This window comes from Clarias gariepinus, chromosome 14 (genome assembly GCF_024256425.1).
Source record: "Clarias gariepinus isolate MV-2021 ecotype Netherlands chromosome 14, CGAR_prim_01v2, whole genome shotgun sequence".
NCBI classification, from domain to species: domain Eukaryota; kingdom Metazoa; phylum Chordata; class Actinopteri; order Siluriformes; family Clariidae; genus Clarias; species Clarias gariepinus.
In genome coordinates this window covers 15,340,423-15,360,825 of record NC_071113.1, presented here as the reverse complement: position 1 = coordinate 15,360,825, position 20,403 = coordinate 15,340,423, and the positions used below count along the sequence as shown (strand labels likewise).

Below are 20,403 nucleotides of genomic sequence, written 5' to 3'. Positions count from 1 at the left end.
CATATTAAAAATGCATATTTTGTAGAGATGTGCAGGCTGAATAAATGAGTAACATCACATAATTTTTTTAAGATTGTGTCATGAATCATGTCCATCATATTAGCATTATGTACTGCTGGGTTTCTGTTTTTTTTGTTTTTTTTTATGTTTTCACAAGTTTCATGTTATAACTGCGTATATTCATCACACAAAATGTGTAGAATGTATTTTATATGAAGACCCCTACTATGGTATTGCCAAGTACCCAACTTTATGTTACTATCAATAAACTCTCACTATCTACATCCAACTGTTATAAATTCAAAGGGGGTTGCATTCTTAGACAACAGCATACACAACAACAACCACTGTTTGGTCTAGTTTTGTTTTAGAATTGATGCAGCCATGCTTCTAAGTTAACAAGAGCAAAAATCAAGTTGTTAACATTTCTGATTAAAGCACATACATCACATAGATAGATGAGTTGTCACACAATCATGCAGTCTCTGAACAACTGAACACCGATGAGTGGTGAATGTTGTGGTGTGGAGTGCTGGGGTGCATGGGCGTCGCTAGACCCCGTTTACTGGGACATGTGCCCCGGTATTGATCTGCAGTCTCTCAGTAAAATCTCAAATTTTAATTTTAGCTGAAGTTTATATTCGTCAGTGGATTAACTTACATTGACAATAAAATTACGGATGTTTTTAATCCACAATGTCAAAGCAACATGGTTTAACCCAAAATACATGCACCTTGTGATCCAGGTCAATATACAGTACCACGGCATGCATGCAAGCCATTAATATCACAATGGGACTAAAGTAAGTTTAATATATAATACTAATTATCTTATTTCGACTTAAAACATGTTTCACACATGCAACAGGCAAAAAAAATAAATAAATTGCGATTTGAGTAAAGGGGGTTCGTTCCCCAGTAGAGCCTTATGTCTAGCAACGCCCCTGGTGTGGTGTGTGCTGTTAGAACACCTCACTACAGTATATCACTACAATCGTGAAAATAGTGATAACCGGTGAAAACAGGTTACATCACAATACAAAGCGAGCACTGACCAATGACACCCAAAACAGATATTTCAGAGGCAGACAAATTACACAACACTAGACGTTTTTGGTGTAACTTTTCCCTTCACAGTCAGACACAATGCTTCACAATGGGGCAAAGGCGAAAGCATAGTCTAACACTTGATTTACTGTATATCTAGCACCTACTGCAGACTGATGCGTGGTTATTACATTTAAGCCATTTTGGTTACAGTCTGGAAAAATTCCTGTATTCAGTTATAAACAGATAAAAGCTACATAATAGCGTGTATTAGTTTGCAAAGTGCTATTGATTTAAGATAAAGAGAGCATCTCATTTGCTTCCTCACTACCTTCTAGGCATCTCTCTCACTTTATCTGTCTGTCTCCCCAGTGTGAGCGTGAGGTTTAGCTGGTAGGAGTCAGCAATGCTGGTGGACAGGTGATTAGTTTAGGACCAATTACATACACACAAGTCCACAGACGATTCTCACAGGATTAGATGGGCTGAGCCCCTGAACTGGTGAAGGTGCCTTCCCTCATACTACCCTATAGCCAGAGCCCCTCAAACACCACCACCACCACGGTGAACACACAGACATGCCAGAAATACTCTGTACCTGTCACTCCGCTCTCAGGACTGGACCAACTGACACCCGTCAGCATTACATCTAAAAGAATGAGACCATGTTAATCAGGCGAGGCCTGGGAAGCCTACTGAAGGAGCTGATGTACAGTATAAGTATAGAAAAGGAGAGTGAATGCTCAGTGAGAATGTGTTAGTGACACAGCCTTGTTCGTAGCTATTTCCAATTATTCTGAGTCCAACTCAAGTTATCACTAGCTCTGCTGCTTTCGCTTCTTTAAAGTTCAAACAACGCAGAGGTTTTTTTTTTTAGTTTTTATCTTTTCAATCTATGCAAACAATAAAATAGGTTTAAACACCGAGAACACTGGGACCACTATACAATTATAAAATTCTTCAATCCAAATCTAAATAAAACAACAACCAATAAACTGAAACCTCCGAAGAATATTGAAAATAAGCCATGGCCCTTATTTAAGTTACATGAATAAATATGTCTAAACCATTTGAATAAAGAAAAGCATGAATTAAATCTGAATATTTATACATTTAAACAGAAGCTCCTGCAGCTGTCATTTAAAAGAAAGAGAAGAAGACTGACAGCAGCGGGTCCTATTATAATAATACTTCTCTGTGCGTGTGTGTTTGAGTTACTTGTGTAGTGGTTCCACTACTTTTCCGTTACTCATCACCTGTCATTCCGTATATTTTCATCTGTATTTCTCAAGAGTACAAACTGTCTGCTATCATTTTGTTGAATAATATGCTGCCAAACCTCCATCATCACACTCAGGGTTTCTTAGTGCTGAAAATAGTAGGCAGTTTACTGAAAAAAAAATTTAAACAGAAAACTCTGAACTTGTAATGTAGGACCTAGCCAACTGTTTCACTAAACAGTGCAAAACTAAAGAATGTTGTTTACCACTGCCCTGCATGCATGGGAAGAGCAGACTTGGCAGATCCCTGGGACAGGAATATACCACACACCCTGCTCCCTGTAAGGATTCAGGCTGGCATGCAGGCCATGGGACATGCTCGAGCTACGTTTCCAGGCAGACGGGATCAGGCTAGAAAAAAAAAAGGATTGTCCTAGCTACACGTCGGCCCGGGCATTTCATTCACTGCACGCCGGTCATTCTGATTAGCACTAGTGTTGAATTGAGCGCCAAATCTAACGGCCAAGCAGGACTCAGAAAGATGTGGAAAGACTACCGACCAGCCAGCTCCTTCTCCTTACTCCTTCTCTTTTTCTCCATCCGTTTCAGACGTTTCTCTTCACGTCGCTTGGCCTCCTCAGCTTCCTGGTGCCGTCGACACTTGTGGAAGTTCTCTACCACCACACCCACGAACATGTTGAGCACAAAAAAAGCCACGATCAACAGGAAAGAGATGAAGTACAGCAGCATCCACGGGTTGTGGTTCATTATAGGCTGAAACACACAGATTTATAAAATGTATTAATACATTATTGATCCTGGATATTACTTAAATTTTCAACTTGTGTCAGACATTTAGGTATTTGCCTGTAATTAAAGTAATCATTTTCTTAGGAAGGTACCTGCTACTGAAATACAGTATGACATTAATATAAAAATTCCTAAATCAAATGTATGAAAGCACTGGCTGATGCTGTACAGTACCAGCAATAGGACTAGCAATTACAATTAAACTACCTGTAATAGAGAAATAATAAACGTTTCAGAAATCTCTAGTGTAAAATAGACATCATTTAATGAAAGTAGTTTATGCTGGCCAGGTACCTGCTGATCAACCCCTACTGCATCTAGTCCATCATACATAATATCCACCCAGCCATCCTTAGAGGCCAGTACAAAAAGAGACATCAGCGCCTGTTAAAACACAAAACACAGTGCACAAAACATTTTTTTATGTTGAAAACACTGTACTTTACTAAGCTTAAAATATTTGTGGCTAAATACTTACCTGTCCCAGGTTGTCAAAGTTGTACTTGTGCCTAACCCACTTGTATTTAGCAAGAAGGCAGTCAGATTTATTTGTTATATTTTTTGTGTCCTCCCCATTGCACACGTAGAACTTTCCCTTGAATAGCTGTTTGGGGAGAAAAAACAAGAACTCTACACATTTAAGAGTCATTTACATCTTAAGACACTTCACACTCAGGACTAATCTCATTAGCAGGAAATTGCACATTATACCATGGTTCTCCCCAGCGCCGTTATTAAAAAACATGTAACAGAACACTATAGGAGCATATTGATGCCTGTTTAAAGGGCATGTCATTGGTTTAACATAGCTGACATGTCGACCAGAAGAATAAGACTGACTTTTTAAAAAGCAGAATCTGGTAATTGACTTGTGTACCCTCTATTATTTTTAGATTAAAAAAAACTGCAGAAAACAGAAATGTCATTTATACCTCTAATATTACATGTACATGCAGGAGTTTATACAAACATAGACTCATGGACAAACAGCTGATTTCTCCATTAGCTTAGGGGAGTCATGGATATTTCATAAAAGTTGAACCTAGAATATAAGCGGCTAGATTCTGCCCTATGTTATGCCTTTTATGCTTGAATGATTCCTAGGTTACTGTGTAGCTTAACAAACAAAAGACATTCATCTGAAACTGGTCAGGTACAGGGCCTGGCCTGAAAATGAAAGCCCATAAGTGAGATAAAAAGCTTGGATACCCATTTCTTTAAAAAAGCAAAATATGAAAAAAATTTGCAGCGGCTCAAAACTTTTGCACAGTACCGTAAATATCATAATGCTCATATCGTAAATGTTATGTTTTTTTTTGTTTGTTTTTTTTTTTTATAAAAGCATTACAGTACTAAAACATTAATTCACCTGAACCCCCAAGATGCCAAAAATAATGAAGAATGCACAGCAGATGACCACAATGTTTCCAATTGGTTTAAGGGATGACATCAGAGTTTCAACCACCAACTTGAGCCCAGGAGCCCTGCTGATCACCCTAAAGAGGAGACAGGCCACAAAACTGATTATAATCTTCAGTAACAAGGCAGAAGGCTATCATCAGTGGAAAAGTGAATAGATGACGTGTATTGAGAAAACAGGTGGGTACAGTACATCAGGCTACAGGAGCAAATGCATTGGAGGACACACACTCATTAAGTAGGTTACAGAATGATCATGTGTGTGTGTGTGTGTGTGCAGATGGCAAGATGATGCCCACAATCCAGAGCTGATTTGTGCCCACTCTCCATCAGTAGCCCTGTTCCAGCCAGCAGAATGATAGAGATGAGATCTGTATTCCCACTACAACTATAAGCTCCGTTTTTCCACAACACCTATTATGCAAAGAAGAGGAGTTTGGCAATTAACGCAGAAAATGTGACTCCTCAACTTACACTTTCAGCTTGTTAACAACATACCATGCCTTTACAAAATATCTGTCATATCCAACAAAAGAAGAGACAGTCGTCAGTATAGCAGTGTGGCATAATTATTAACAGCAAGACAGCTGGAGCAACAGCAGAGCTGTCATCTGCTTGTGGTGGGCCAGTGCACACAGAAACACAGAAACACCCACACACAATAACATGCAAAGACATAACATAAGAGAGAGATTCTCATGAAATCTAACTCGAGTGCTTTCAACAGCTCCTGCCAGCACATGGACTGGCAATTTACAAAGTTTTAAAAAGGTACTGCTAAATTCTCAGCCTGCATGCTATAGCAGAATCGGAAACATGCCAGTTCTCTTTTGTTAATCTGAAGAATAAAGGCTGCATTACGCTGCGTCTAGCAACCAGGCTTTCCTGGGAGAGCTCTAAGCTAGTACAGTACAGCAGCATCCTGATTTGATCCGGGGCTTTGATCTCTTTAAGAAGTGCCCTATGATTATATCAGCGTCAGAAGATGAGAGGAAAGACCATGATAAAGAGACAAATCTGATTTAGTCAAAGTAATCAGCTGGAAAAAAAAAAAACGATCCTGGGAGCGTTCCAATAACAAATGATTTCCTCTTTCTTCTGGTTCACATTGTGTCTTCAGAAAGCCTAAGCATTTATATTAGATTGGACCGTCAGAAGATGTTAGAATGTGATGTGATAATGTCAGAAAAACAGAATTGACTAGCGATGAAAAGGATCCACAGCTAGAGACCTTTACTGATCTGTGACACTTTCATGTTCAGACATATGCTCTGTACGAGAGTTTACCCTTTACCTGTAGAGGGCACTGTTGCCTGAGATGTTTAAGATGTGCGTTTATTAGCGCCACACAACAAATGATGATACGACAGAATAAGCACGTCCACAAAGAGGTCTTGAAGAGAGCAGCTGACATGAAGCTAATACTGTAAGGGATTTGGGTTTTGAGCAAAATGTCTGTTGAATATATAGGAAGACAAGAGAAGTTGGATCACTTCTAGTGGAGCCTAATGTGCTGCCCCAGCTTGGGGAGAATCATAAATATGGAGCAGACAGAAGTTTAGAGTAAGCACTTGTTGGCAAATCCCAGCGGGAAGTATTAGGATAACTCGGTCAAGCTTGAAGGGACTGGTAAAAACACAGAGGCTCCTGAATGGAACTTTGTTTACAAGAGTAACAATGTTACATGTTCACTGTAGTCAGGTTCAGTCTTCCATACACAGATCATCATTTTCTCTGTAGGAATAAGAGTCTAAAAGAACAAATACAATATGGAGGGTCGACTTATTCCCGGGGGACATGGCGAGAGTCAGACAGACAGACAGACAGAGAGAGAGAGAGAGAGAGAATGCCTACAAGCAACCTACTGTATATTGCCAGGAGATCTGTTGGCATCCATTGATCGGACTTGTTTATCCGACCCAATCCCATGGGTGCTCGATCAGATTTGGATCTGGGAGTTTGGAGGCCAGGTCAGCAGTGTCAATCTCTTTGCCTGCTGAGCCTTGTGCATGGTGTTCTGTGGTGCAGTGGGTGTTCTCGTGCCTTTCTGTTGTGGCCAGCATTGTTTTTTCTTTAGCTATTTGTGCTGCATTGGCTTTTCTGTGGGATCAGACTGGCCAAACTGGCCTTTGGTGCCCATGGGCATGGGTGAGCCTTGGGTGCCCATGATCCTGTCACTACTTTACTCGTATATAATTCATAGGCGGTTTTAATGTGTAGCTGATCATTGTAACTTAAAGCACTGAGACCATGTGAAGAAATTAATTAAAGCATGTGCAGTATGAATAAACTTGGTAAGCTACACATACTGACCAATCTGCTTACATGACAGTAAAAACTCCTTACTCACATAACCTTTTAGTTGCATCTGTACTTTCCTGTTGGACATTTCTAGTCTGCGTGCCTTATCTTTATCACTCAATCATTGGCTATTCCACTTTATTATGAGTTCAGGGGGGACGTGGAGCCATTCCTAAGGGACTTAGGACATGGGATACACCCTGGAGAGGGTGTTGCATGGGACACACATACACAGGCAAAATGCCAATTAGCCTGCTCTGCATGTTTTTGGACTGTGGGAGGAAACCAGAGTACCCAGGGGAACCTATCAAGCATGTGGAGAACATGCAAAGTCCATGCACACAGACCCGATGCGGGAATCAAATCTGAACCCTGGAGGTGCATGGCGACAGTGCTAACAACTAAGCACCTGTGCCACCGCATAATCTTTATTCATTTAATGTCAAGACTATATATAAATGCAGCACAGAAATACATTATGGATAGAGTTTAATAATCACTATGTTGTCTGTTAAGACGTACCTTCTCTCCTGTCTTGGTCGCTCGCTTCAGAACACACTCAATTAATCTTGAGAAATTACAATTTTAGAGGCAAAAACAATTACATAAGCAATTACCTAGGAACAATAACGAATTAAAGTCATCTCCAGAGAACCTGAGAATGCAACTAATCACACCAGAATGCCAAACGTATAGAACCCATCTGTGTACCTTCCATTTTGTTATCCTTCCTCTTGTTAATTACAGGAACGACACGATACAATACAACTCACTCATTTCAACGCATCTGTGGCGACATTAACTGAATAAATGAATCAGAGACAGGGTGAGCACGCCCAACATCAAAAATTAAGAGGCGGTAATGAGAAAAGCAGAGTGAGGTACCAGGATCTATACATCATACTGTATGCTGGAGATATTAAAAAGTCAAAGCTCTGAGAGGAATTAATGTGAGCTCAAAGATTAGCACATCATGTTAAGGTTGATTTATACACACTGGTGGCATTTTGTGTAACACCTAGCAAACCTGTGAGACAGAGGACCGGTACATGTCAATGAGTGTGTGGCTACACACCGCTGCACACACATCAAATTACACTTCACTGTAATGAAACTATTAATATCTCTGACGAGGCATGGTCACAAACATACGCACAGGCAGTCACAAAATAAAACACCAAGCAGCCCACATATGGTATAGATTACCCAGCCCTCCCTGCACCAGGCACATCGTTACTAGGGCAGCTGAGCTCGTGCTGCGGAGACTTTTTATGACTTTGTCTTTCTTTTGATTTCAACTTGGACTCCATGGCTGAGTGTATTAACATAAAACCCAGAGAGTGAAGAAAGGTTTAAAAGTCAAGTAAAACTTTGAAAGGTGTCCAGTAATGCTGAAGCCCGCATGCAAGCAGTAAAAAGCTCTAAAGCGGAGAGTTTTGGCTGACTGGCTCGGCTGTGCGCGGGAATAACACACCTTTATAATGCTGAACAGAACTCTGCAATGCTGAAGAAAGCAACACATGGCACTTTTTTTTTTTTTACATGGCTTTTGCTACTTCAGTAAATCTGATGTGTATAACAAAGGACTGGGTCCTTACACATAACAAGGGACAATAGCGCTAACGATAGACTGGTGTGTGTGTGTGTGTGTGTGTGTGTGTCTGTGTGTGTGTGTGGTCTTATAAGGATAGTTTAATCAGTATAATCAGTGATTTAGCCTGAAAATAAGGTTTTTATCCCAAAATCTGAACCTCTCCTCATGAATCCACAACCCCTTAATACACAAACTACACACTCACACTAGGGTTAGAACTTCTAACTGCTAGTTGTGATACCTTCTGAATTAAAAGCCAGCCTCACCGACAAGTTCCTAGAAATCCTTCCTTGTTCTAAGTGCTTATAAACATTGGTGGTCAGTTGTTTTTTTTTTTACTTAATTTACAGCACCTGTGTTATCACTGAGTCCTTTAAACCGATATTTCATTGATAGCTGCCAAAATCTCAGAAGCCCTTCATCACAAATTAGAGTAAAATCCTGTAAATCACCGACCTCACTTTTAAATAAAGCAGTGCTAGTAATTAAATCAGTTATAACTCACAGTAAGATCCACTCAGCACTTTTACCTCCATTGCTGGCCTCACATCACTATAAGAAAAAAAATTCCTCTGATGGACATCATCATAAAAATGAATAAAGACACATGCAGATTTTCCTCTGTGATGTCTCCCTGAAAGCATGATCATCCACAACCTTCACACATGGAACACAGACACTACCTAATCAACAACAAACATGGAATGCAATTCTCGGCTGGAATGCAGTCCCTAAAAAAAACACAAAATGTCCCACAAGTGGAATTCTCTTTATTTCTTTTTCTGCTTTTCCTCAGGAATGCAACAATGATAGTAATTCCACCCTTTATCATTATCATTGTCAATTCCAAACACAAGAAGATACACTGTATTTATGATGCATTGAATCTGATTCGATGTTTCCATAAAGGCCAATTGAGAAACCATATAGAGGAGAAATAAGATCACTGCAGGAGAACGATGAATGAGCAATGAGAGGTTAGATCCAGGAGAAGCATTTCGCAGGCAAATTGGATGAATATTAGATTTCATGCTCCTCTTGAATAGTTGATCAATCTTTCTTCTGGCTTCAAGAGATTTTTTATTTATTTTTTTATTTTTTTACAATAAGTGAGCCATGAGGCATATGCACATAATTGTAAGATAAGGCAACTCACAGATTCAAGGAGATAATATGTTAAAATATAAAATACAGATAGAATTTCTGATAGATTCTTTTTCCGCATTGTCCTATACTGTAGATGACTAAACATCTGTTTCACATTTACAGGAATCAAATAAAGGCAAAAAGTTTTTTTTTTTTTTTATATTTACATTAAGACTAAGACTGCTGAATTCTTTACTGTGTATTATTATATACAGTCAGGTCTATAAGAGTTATTACTGTGACTCAGTTTTCATACTTCTGCCTTCATACACCAACACAATTGATTTTTTTTTTTTTAAAGCAATGAAGATGTGATTGAAGTCTAGCATTAATTCAAGTGGCAAAAATAGCATTTTGCATATTATCATCAAATTAATTGCATTAAGCATTTAGGAAGTGCAGCCTTTTTTAAAAGACCCTTCATTTTTACAGATTAAAAATTGATGGACAATTAATTGATAAGCAGTTTATTGCCCAGTTGTTGTCTTAGTTATTAATTACTTCAGTAATTCATTCATCTTCTATACTACTTAGCCTGTGTACAGGGTCTCAGGAACCTTTTCAGAAGACTTGGGGCAAGAAGCAGGGTACACGCTGAGCAGGGTGCCAATTTATCACGGGCCGCACACACACACAAACTATGTACAGTTTGGGACCGCCAGGTAAACTAATCTGCATGTCTTTAAACTATGGGTGGAAACTGGAATACCCAGAGGAAACCCACCATAGAGATAACATGCAAATTCCATGCACACGCAAGTGGGAATCAAACCCTTGACCCTGGAGGTACAGTACGAGACCACATTGCAACCAGTTTAATGACAAATTAAGATGGCATGTCTAGTTACTGAATGTCTAGCCAATTGTTGCATTTGGCGAGCCTGTTCAGGTGTAATAAAACAAAGTGCAGAAGAGGACCCCCTGCCCTGCACCTTTTAGTGCTTTTCCTGCTCTATCACACCAACTTATATTCAGAATAGGTTGTTCATTAGCTGATTAGTTAAATCAGGTGCGTCAAGATCTTAGAATACACTAAAACCTGCATTGCTGGTGGTCCTCCAGGACCAGGGTTGGGAATCACTAATCTAAATTATACCACGTCATGTGTGGAGGCAGTGTTATGGTATGAGCATATATGACTTCCAGTGAAACTGGGTTGCTTTACTGATGATGCAACTGTTGAAAGAATTAGGAAGTAGAAATACTTACTTATGGACCTAAATGGTTTGACTTTGATTTAAAATTCAGTGGGATTGGTCTATACTTTTCAGATCACAGAAATGAGAATTAACAGCGCACCAGAGCAATTACATACCGGAGAGGACGTAGAGTTCTCAATAGCCTCAGCACACGCAGCATGCCCAATATCTTTGTGCCACTGTTTGAGATCAGAGACACCAGGATGTCAATCACTGAGATGAGCACCAGCATCCCATCCAAGATATTCCAGCTGCTCTTCAGGTATGTCTTCTCCCCAAAACACCAGCCCAAGGCTACCACCTTTAACACACGCGCCCACACACACACACACACACACACACACACACACACACACACACACACACACACACAGATACACAATCACTAACCAAATCAACCTAGTTAATAAATTACATTATATTATGTAAAGAGTTTAGAAGTTTATTATTGTTTACTTTATATTATACAACAGTAATCTGATTTTGTGAGAGTGAAATGATAATAGAATACAACAGCACTGGGACTTATTGCTCTGTGACACAGGTGTTAATTACACTAACTGTCGGTTAACAGCAAGTAGGCCAGTATGATCCACAGTGCTGTAAAGAGGAGAGAGCAGCTGCCTGTCAAAACCACATTCAAAACCAGTGAAGAAAGAATCCCCCCATGAACATCTGATAACATTATGCCATTTATAACAACACTTTGTATCCTTAGTAACTGCTTCTAAGGCATTTTAAAATAGTTTTGTTTACACCAGCTTCTAACACAAGGCTGAATCCCAAATACATCTCTAACCCCTAATCAATGGCACTACTTTGTCATTGGGACAAGGGATTGCACATCCTATATACTGTACCACAGTACAGTATAGTAGCCAAATAGATTTTTTATTTGGCTAGCTTTCCATTCTACGCTAGTTGGCATTCAACCCCAGAAGTTGCCTGACATTTTAAAGCAGAATAAGTGGAAATATAAATGAAATTTCACAAGTTTCTCAGAACTGTCCACCACATTCATGGTTTATTCTCCATACTTTTTGGCTACATAGCAATATTAAAAATAAAATATTTTACTATTTTCCAGTTAATTACACCAGTTTTACCAGTCGTATTTACTGTAATTAGTTCCATCTATTGTATACAAACAATATCACACTTGAGGTTTGTGCTGTTGTACTGGAGATCAGCATGGCTGTAATATCTTCATAGCCTCCTGTCTGCAACCCCACCATAGCCGTGCTGATATTATATTATACTATTATTTAGTGGAGTAGATTAGATTGCATTATATATTTAACAATATATGACAATAGTGTGATTAATTAATTCTTTTTATTTACTCATCAATGCCAGTGTTGCTTCCTACTTTAGGTGACATGGAGCAGTGTATGAACATGGTCACCAAAGCCGCCAGCAGCCGTCACAAGCCCTCTAATGTTTATGTTGCCATAGTGATATGGCAACATCTGGACTGAATTATATGAGTACTTATTTTCTTCATCTGCAACTGTCACGGTCAGCTGACAAAAAGTTACATGTACTTTAACGGAAACTTTACCATGATCCTTTGTATTTTTTAATACATATTTAAAGGGAGTTTCCTAGTGTGTCTTAGTATTATTGCCATACTACTATGGCAGTGTTATCTGAGACTTTGCAGTAACTTATTGCGCAAGACAAACTAAGATGAACTCAACAGAGGTCAACAAACCCAGGGAAAAAATCATCACCCTAAAAAGACTTCCCCAAGAGTTATGCAATGGCATCTAATGCACTGCACATGTTTAAATCAAAGGACGTTGTGATCAAACCCTCATCCGAACAAAGGCACGTCAGGCACCGAGAGCCGCAGCCCTGCAGCACCCATTTCATTTCGCTCACTCTTTGCCCTTGACACTTTTCGTAAGGTGTTGTTAATTAACCTCCAGTGAGTAAGATTATTCTCTAGCATGATTTTCATTTAAAATCTTTTGAGTGGGTGTGACCTGGCATATAGCAGCCCCCCAAAATAGAAAGCCTAGACCTCACTGAATGACACCTGTGAACTTTTCTGGCTTCTCTTGAGAGGTCTCAGCATGTTCATCCATTTCAATGGCAGTGATTTGAATATCTGGCAGACAATTCTTTCTGCGTAGTACTAACAAACGCAACACTGGACTTAAAGGTACTTCCTAAAGGTGGAGTTAATGGCTGCATTATCTTGAGTCTGCCTTGTGTATGCTGGATTTTTTATTGGGCTATTCGAGGTAAGCTGTCAGAGACGGAACACTGTTTGTCCCAGAAACTAAAAATGCTATGAGAGGGACTGGCATGCCCAGGATGATCTAAAACAGAACTCCATTAAGCATTGGTTTAAAAATTACTCCCATCTGACAGAGTTCAATCCTAACCCCCATCAGATATGACCAGTGAACCCATAACCAAGCAAATGCCAGTGTTACCTCCTACCTTTATTGTCATTTCAGTCACGAAGATGGCTGTGAAGATGTAGTTGGACACCGTCAGGAAAATACGCTCCTATGGAGAGAGCAAGACAAGGAAAGAAAGACACGACTTAGTCATTGCAGTATCACACATAATGCAGTCCTCACTGTTTATGTGTGTGAGCATGTGAGCCACATCGCACATTAGACGTGCCTCCTGTGAAGTTAGCTATGGAGCTGTGACTCTGCCCACGCGTAGAGTACTCCAAATGCATTAACATCTCACAAACACACACACACACAAACATACAGGCAGGACATGAGAAAACTATTTCACAGACCCAATAGGTAATTTTATTTACCTCAGCAGGTAATGAGGAGTGAAGTATTCCTACCCCAAAAAATCAGTTCACATTTGTAATTTTGCAGGACATGATCCAAAACAGGTTAAATTGGAAACGCACAGTCTAGCTATTAGCAAATGATAAATTAAAAAAGCAGAAATCAAACCGGTAATTTATTTAAACAACAAAAAAAAAAAAAAAGAAAGAAACACTCTGAAAGAACACTATGAGGCAGTTCTTTCAATTGCTGACAACCTCCTCTGATGCCAAGACCACGCTACAGTTTCCTCAGATCTAACATGCTCTTTGTAGAAGTAGATGATATAAAATCCTGTACTACTGTAAAAATAAACAACAAACATGTCGGACCATGATCCGTGATCAATCAGTGATGAGATGCAGTTACTACACCAAAGCTCATTTTGATTTTTGAACATCGGTACTAGATGTCCAAACGTGTATTATTCCTCCACAGCAAAGATGGCAATTATTATTTCTTTGATTTTAATTTGCAATTGCACAATCTTAGATATGAGAACATACCACAACACTCATACAAACATACACACTATGTAGTTTCTATAGCAGGTGACTTTCTCATTCTCTATACCACTTATCCTGAACAAGGTTATGGGATCCCTGGGAAATCAAAGCACTAGCGGGCTACACATGGAATAGGGTCACAAACTGTGGGCAATTTAAAAACGCCACTTAGTGCGTCTAATGTGTGTGCCAGTAATCTGCATCTCTTTATACTGTTGAAGGAAACCAGAGTACCTGGAGGAAACCCACGAAGCATGAGGAGTACATGCAAACTCTATGCAACGATTATAGGAATTATTTAAGGTATCAGAAGTAAAGATCAGAGATCGTGGCAAATACCGAAGTCTACTAAAGAGTGTCACACACTGTGACCATTTAAAGAAGCCAAATAAGCTACCAGTTTTTTTCTGGTTTTTGGACAGTGGGACAATAAATACAACACAGACAGCATTAACGTCTGAGGGCATGATTACACACTTTTTTGCATAATCCAAAAAATTAGGAAAATGCACTTACTCAATTTCAATTCCTATCATCCTTATAGAACAAGCAAAACATCGCTAAACCTTTATCATTATAAGGAGGTGAGATTGATTAACCCAACATGCATCATACAACTTTTAATTAGTTTTCATTTTTAATTAATACATTTTAATTAAAAGGATACCTTTTTAATTACAAGCCTTTCTTCTTTAGCTAGTTAAGAGGAACCTTCTACGTATAAATTCTTTCTCTCTTCAGCTGTGCTCTCAGGTGGAAAATGCAGAAAGCAGGCTTGTCAAATACATTCGAAATCAGCACTGATTTGGGTCGCTTTGCGGCACAGCCTAAAAAAGAACTAGTCAGCTAGTGGGGTACAAAGTGTACAGGCAAATCTCTGCCGGTCCACTAATTTCTCCCATGTCAAGGACTATCACTTTGCCTTGCCCTTTACCAACACTGCTTGGTCTCAGATAAAGGCATTAATTATTGCTGGCTTTTCCCAGAACTCTTTCACATAACATTACGAGTTGTTTCTCGGTTTACAATAACGGCTCAGATGTACATGTACAGTAGTATTCAGGCTGCACAAGACATTGACAGTAAATTGGAAAGAGTCAGCTTGGGAGATAAAGTGAGAATGGTTGAGCGAGGGGAGATGAGGGATAAAATACTTCTTTGCTTTTTGACCTATATAATGACCTATAATCTGCATTTGGGAGTTTATGAATAAGGTAGGACCATGCCAGAAAGCTAAAGTTCTGGATCCGAGGAAATCTTGGTCAGTCGCCTAAAGTCTACCTCAATCTGTCAGTGCTACTAACTGTTGAAATTCTGCTCTCTCCAATACATACAGGCACAGAGTGAGGTACTAAATAAATCTTTCTACAATTCTGGCCTGCTCCACCCATCCATATTATCCCTCCAATCTATTCCTTTTAACTGTTCTGACATGAAAACACATTGTTTGTGAGGAGACCAAGAGTGGAGGCTGATGGCATTTTTTAAATATTGAAATAATAAAGAAAAAAGTATTTAAAAGCAATACTTACACATATATAAGCTCAATGAGCTACCTTTACTATAAAGAGACTTTGTCATGGACCTTTAACTCATGTAAGAGCACTGACAGCAATGTACCTGACTAAAGTTCTTAAAATTAAACTGAACAAAAGTAATAGAGGCAGGCAGAGTAAGACTGTCCGTGAATACAATGTGATGTCAATTAGGTATGGCAGTTAAATTTTATTGTCATAATCTTATTAATGTTGAACAGTAATGATATTTTGAAATTGAGGCAAATTTTAAATTAAGAATGTGTTAGGTGTAGATGAAGTTCTCATATGCGTAATCAAAACACTGGCTTGACTGACTGTAGCATCTAGTCATGATTTACTGGTCCTTAACAGCCATTTTAATCTGGTCAGGGTGGATTTAGAGCTTATCCTGGGAAAACTGGGCATATAGTGGGAACACAAACAGAGTATGATACCCAGGGTAATGATCTGGCTGTTAAAATGAAAACTTTTGCACTTATTTGGTACTTCTATGCTTTTAACCATTGTGTGGTTTTAACCTTCTCTATACTTCCCTTGTCCTAAAATGCAGTCAATAAGGCCCTAAAACAAAGCAGCTTAATTTAATTTTAATATGCAAATCTATTTTGTATGAAGAAACAACATGCCATTTATTATAAACATTATTAATATTTGGGGTCACTATAGGAAAAGTCAGCAAATTTCAAGCTTAAAGGTTAATTAAAGGGGTTCCTCTGGGGTTAATCATAGTAGGAAGTTTTTGCCAAACTAAATAACAAGAGGGAGCTGGACATTTTTAATTAAATTTAATTTAAATCTACTGTACCTAAAGAAAACATGATACACTACAAACCACACATCTTTACATTGATCGTCCTGCTTCATGCTGAAAGCTTATCAGAGCTAATTTACTATTATGTTCCCCAACTGATGTTTTAGGTGTGCTATCTACAAGTCAGATAAAGCCAATTAAAACTCTAGATGAGATATACAACGTACACAACCAACAGAAGAGATTTTTTTTTGCCAAAGAAATAGCTTGTTTTGCATAGATTCTTTTATAGATACAGTATGCTCATCCCATTTGAACATAAATTAGAAAAATGTGCAAGCAGAAAGCACTTTGATAGTAACACCATCCCGAGTAAATACAATCAAGTTAATTTTGAGATGGAAGAAGCTATAAGCATAAAAAAAAGCATTAAGATAAATGGTATTAAAAAAACTCATGCCTCATTTGTGGCCATACTATAAAATGCAAGTTTGAAAGTCTCTCTCTCTCTCTCACTCACTCATCTTTACCGCTTTATCCAGTTTTTTAGGGTCGCGGGGGGCCGAGAGCCTATCCGAGGAGACTAGGGGCATGAGGCGGGGTACACCCTGGACAGGGTACCAATCTATCGCAGGACATACACGCACTCACATCCTCATTCACACACTACGGGCAATTTGGAAACGCCAGTTGGCCTAATCTGCATGTCTTTGGAATGTGGGAGGAAACCGGAGTACCTGGAGGAAACCCAGCAAGCACGGGGAGAACATGCAAACTCCATGCACCCAGAGATGAGAATCGAACCTGGCAAGGAATCGAACCCAGACCCTGGAGGTACTAGGCAACAGTGCTTACCACCACACCACCATAATTACTCATTTATATGAATGATATTGCTTATCATAACATTAAAAACAACTGTATACCTGGGTAGGTGCTACACTCTAAAAGGGGTTCAGGGTTCAATTATTACTCTAAATCATATACCTGTATATGTAAAGGCCATGATATATTATATACTGGTTCAATGAAAGGCCCCACAATGTGTCATCAACAAAATCTATATCATCGATGAAAATCTACCATGAGAAAAGCTTTTGGGTCATTCTTGACAAACGTGTCCGAACCTGTCACCATTCTGTCTGTGACACCGAAAGAAAATAAATACCACTGCAAAACATATTCTGTTGCATTAATTTCTATTTCACTCATCTTTATATGTCCCTCCAGTCCATATAATATGTCTGTGAACTCTAGCCTGCAACTCTGTAAAAAAAAAACTACATTTCAGTACCACATAACTTTCCACCTACTTTAGGAAAAGGAAAAAAAAAAGTTAAATCTAAAACGGAAACAGATAAATTCATCAGAATGGCTTCGTGTGATCTGTGCTTACTCACTCTAGTACCTACTCTTTCGGCTGTCTATTAGACCTGCTGCTTATGTGACGAGCAAATCTCCCTCAAGTCAAACCCACGCACTTTACTCACAGACAGATAGCAATGCAAGCAAACCTGTGTTTTCTGTGTATCACACACACACACACACACACACACACACACACACACACACACACACACACACACACACACACCATCACTTCTCAGCAACTATAATTTAATACTATATAATAATGTGATTGACGAGGTATTCCACTTTAGTTTATATAGCACTAAAAAGGAGGAATAAATATTATAATATTTTGTTTGGGTGGGGGTTTGGGTGCACAAAATATTATAATATTTATTCCTCCTTTTGGAAACAGTATATAAAATGCATATTATATATATATATATATATATATATCTGCAAATGTTGATTTGATTTTTAGCGTACGTTTCATGAAAACACGAAATACAAAACACAATACGGTTCCAGAGTACACATCTCACTGGAGAATAGTCTACTTATACTCATATTTGAATGCATGAATATTTTATTTCTAGACTTTGTGCGAGGAAACACACAGAGAGTAAATATTTTATTTTAAAAATGATTTTATGAAAAAATAATCATACTTTAATGTTTACCAAGCAAAACAAATAAAAGTGGTTTCCCTGTTCTTTTATTTATTTATATTTATTAAAAAAGAATGAAACATATAAGGAACTTAACCCATTGCAAAATCATTTTTTATTATTTATGTGAATATTGAAGCATGTGCTCTAAAATATCTTTTACATCATCATATGCATCAATGACTTTTTAGTTCCAAGGCACTACTGTATTAGTGAAATTATCAGACAACAATACAACTAGGTTGACATTTAGAAACATGTGTAACTGCAGGTGTTTATTAGACTGGATAACCCTTGTAACGTCACTGACCACAACTGAATGTAATAAAAATAATAATAAAAATCACTTTAATTTATCACACCATGACTGAAAAAGCCTCTGAGCCATCTCAATATTGGCAGATTAATTTGGCTGTGCATGTTTCTAACCTAGTCATACATTTTATCTATGATTTCTGCAAATGCATTTTATTATAACAATGCCTCAGCTAATCATATAGCAGTTATTTATAGCGAGCATGTATATACCCTCTGGTAACATCATCAGCTTGGGTTATTCCCTGCTGAAATAGCACATAAATATAAAATGATATTAAAAATATCAAGTCTGTCTTTTCTTTTCTAAAGATGCCATGTTTACTGAGAGATGGGCCATGTATTAAAAAAAGAAAAGCCAAATCTTAGCATTAAAGGCTAAACCGGGCTCCATAAATAACTGCATTGTAAACGAGCCAAATAAATGTAAATCTGTTATAGCGTCAATAAATTAAAGGAGATTGAAAAGAACTAATGAACAAATTACATAACAATATTAAGTACCTTCCTAACACAGAGTCCCAACATCCAGTGCCTCTGTAACTGCTGTTTATTCTGTACTGATGTAAAGGAGATCCAAGGACATCATTTTTCTTGCGATATTTTGCCATCTTTATTTGACATCCTGACAGTGAGAGTAATGTGATGTGACATCGGGATAACACAATCTAAAGGAAACCCCTTCTTGCTGGCAATTTTAGAGACTTTCACTTTCATCTGTATTGTTCTGCTGCTGAGTGTGTGGGCTACTGTCAAACTCATAATGAGAATAAACCCTTAAACTGAGTTAATCTTTTATTTGGGACTGAAAAGAGGCGAGAAGGAGAACAAAAATCCTTTTACATTCTCGTCCTCTAAATCCTGCATAATCTTTCATTTACCAAATGCGTTCATTTTTATGAGGCTGAACCACAGCAAATGGTGCAAATCTTTAATACAAAATTCAGTTGTACAATTTAATGCATCTGATTGCTGAAATGTGGGGAAATGTGTTTTTAATTTGCGCATATGTAACTTCTTCAATTATCCTTCAAAAACAGTCTAATTATATGTCGAAATCTATTAACATATTGAGATGCATTCTTGATAATTAGCCAAAAATAGTTCTTGCAGATAACTGAATCTATTATGATCTAATACAGTGACTGAGATTTGCCTTAGAAACAAGCTGCACTAGCTATCCCCATGAGATCACGGAATACCGGCCTTTGCCGATCTTCTGATCCTCTAATCAGCTACGACTCGGTGTTTGTGTTGATATGCACTCACAGGACTTTTTGCCTCAATCTTGGGCCTCTCCATGGCAATGGTGATGCAGTTGAGGAAGATAATAACAAGCACCACATGGTCAAACATCTTGTGCGTGATGATTTTATTGCAGCTCACACGAATCCTGTAAGATATGATCAAGTCAGGCACATAGAATACAGATTCAGCATGGAAGAATCAACAAAGATTATCAAACAGTTATGTAATTTAATGATGAGCATAGACTGCATAATATTAGCCTCACTTGCAAGTTTCTAAATGCTTAAAAACCATCAGAAATCCTGATTGCTTATTAGATTGCATAGATATTAAAGAACCATCACATCTACAGTATATGTGAGATTTTCTCAAATTGTTGCCACAAAGATGGAAGCAGGTAGTTGTCTAGAGTGTCTTCAAATGCTGCTGCGTTGTGATTTCATTTTACTAGAATTAAGAGGCCCAAACCTGTTCCATCATAACA

The 20,403-nt window shown here is 38.4% G+C and overlaps 1 protein-coding gene across 6 annotated transcripts in view; it reads right to left on the bottom strand.

Annotated features, from left to right (window-relative positions):
• cacna1g (calcium channel, voltage-dependent, T type, alpha 1G subunit) overlaps window positions 1-20,403 on the bottom strand; it is a 132,985-nt gene that overhangs the window by 41,063 nt on the left and 71,519 nt on the right. For 4 of the 6 annotated variants that reach the window (XM_053511856.1, XM_053511858.1, XM_053511854.1 and 1 more), the window contains 8 exons: window positions 19,941-20,064; window positions 13,188-13,256; window positions 10,853-11,037; window positions 4,447-4,573; window positions 3,556-3,681; window positions 3,372-3,461; window positions 2,849-3,041; window positions 1,646-1,696 (listed from right to left, as the gene is read on the bottom strand). In XM_053511856.1, coding sequence (XP_053367831.1) covers window positions 1,646-1,696; window positions 2,849-3,041; window positions 3,372-3,461; window positions 3,556-3,681; window positions 4,447-4,573; window positions 10,853-11,037; window positions 13,188-13,256; window positions 19,941-20,064 — 965 coding nt within the window. The remainder of the gene's footprint in view (window positions 1-1,645; window positions 1,697-2,848; window positions 3,042-3,371; window positions 3,462-3,555; window positions 3,682-4,446; window positions 4,574-10,852; window positions 11,038-13,187; window positions 13,257-19,940; window positions 20,065-20,403) is intronic. The other 2 variants (XM_053511857.1, XM_053511855.1) reach the window with 1 other exon arrangement.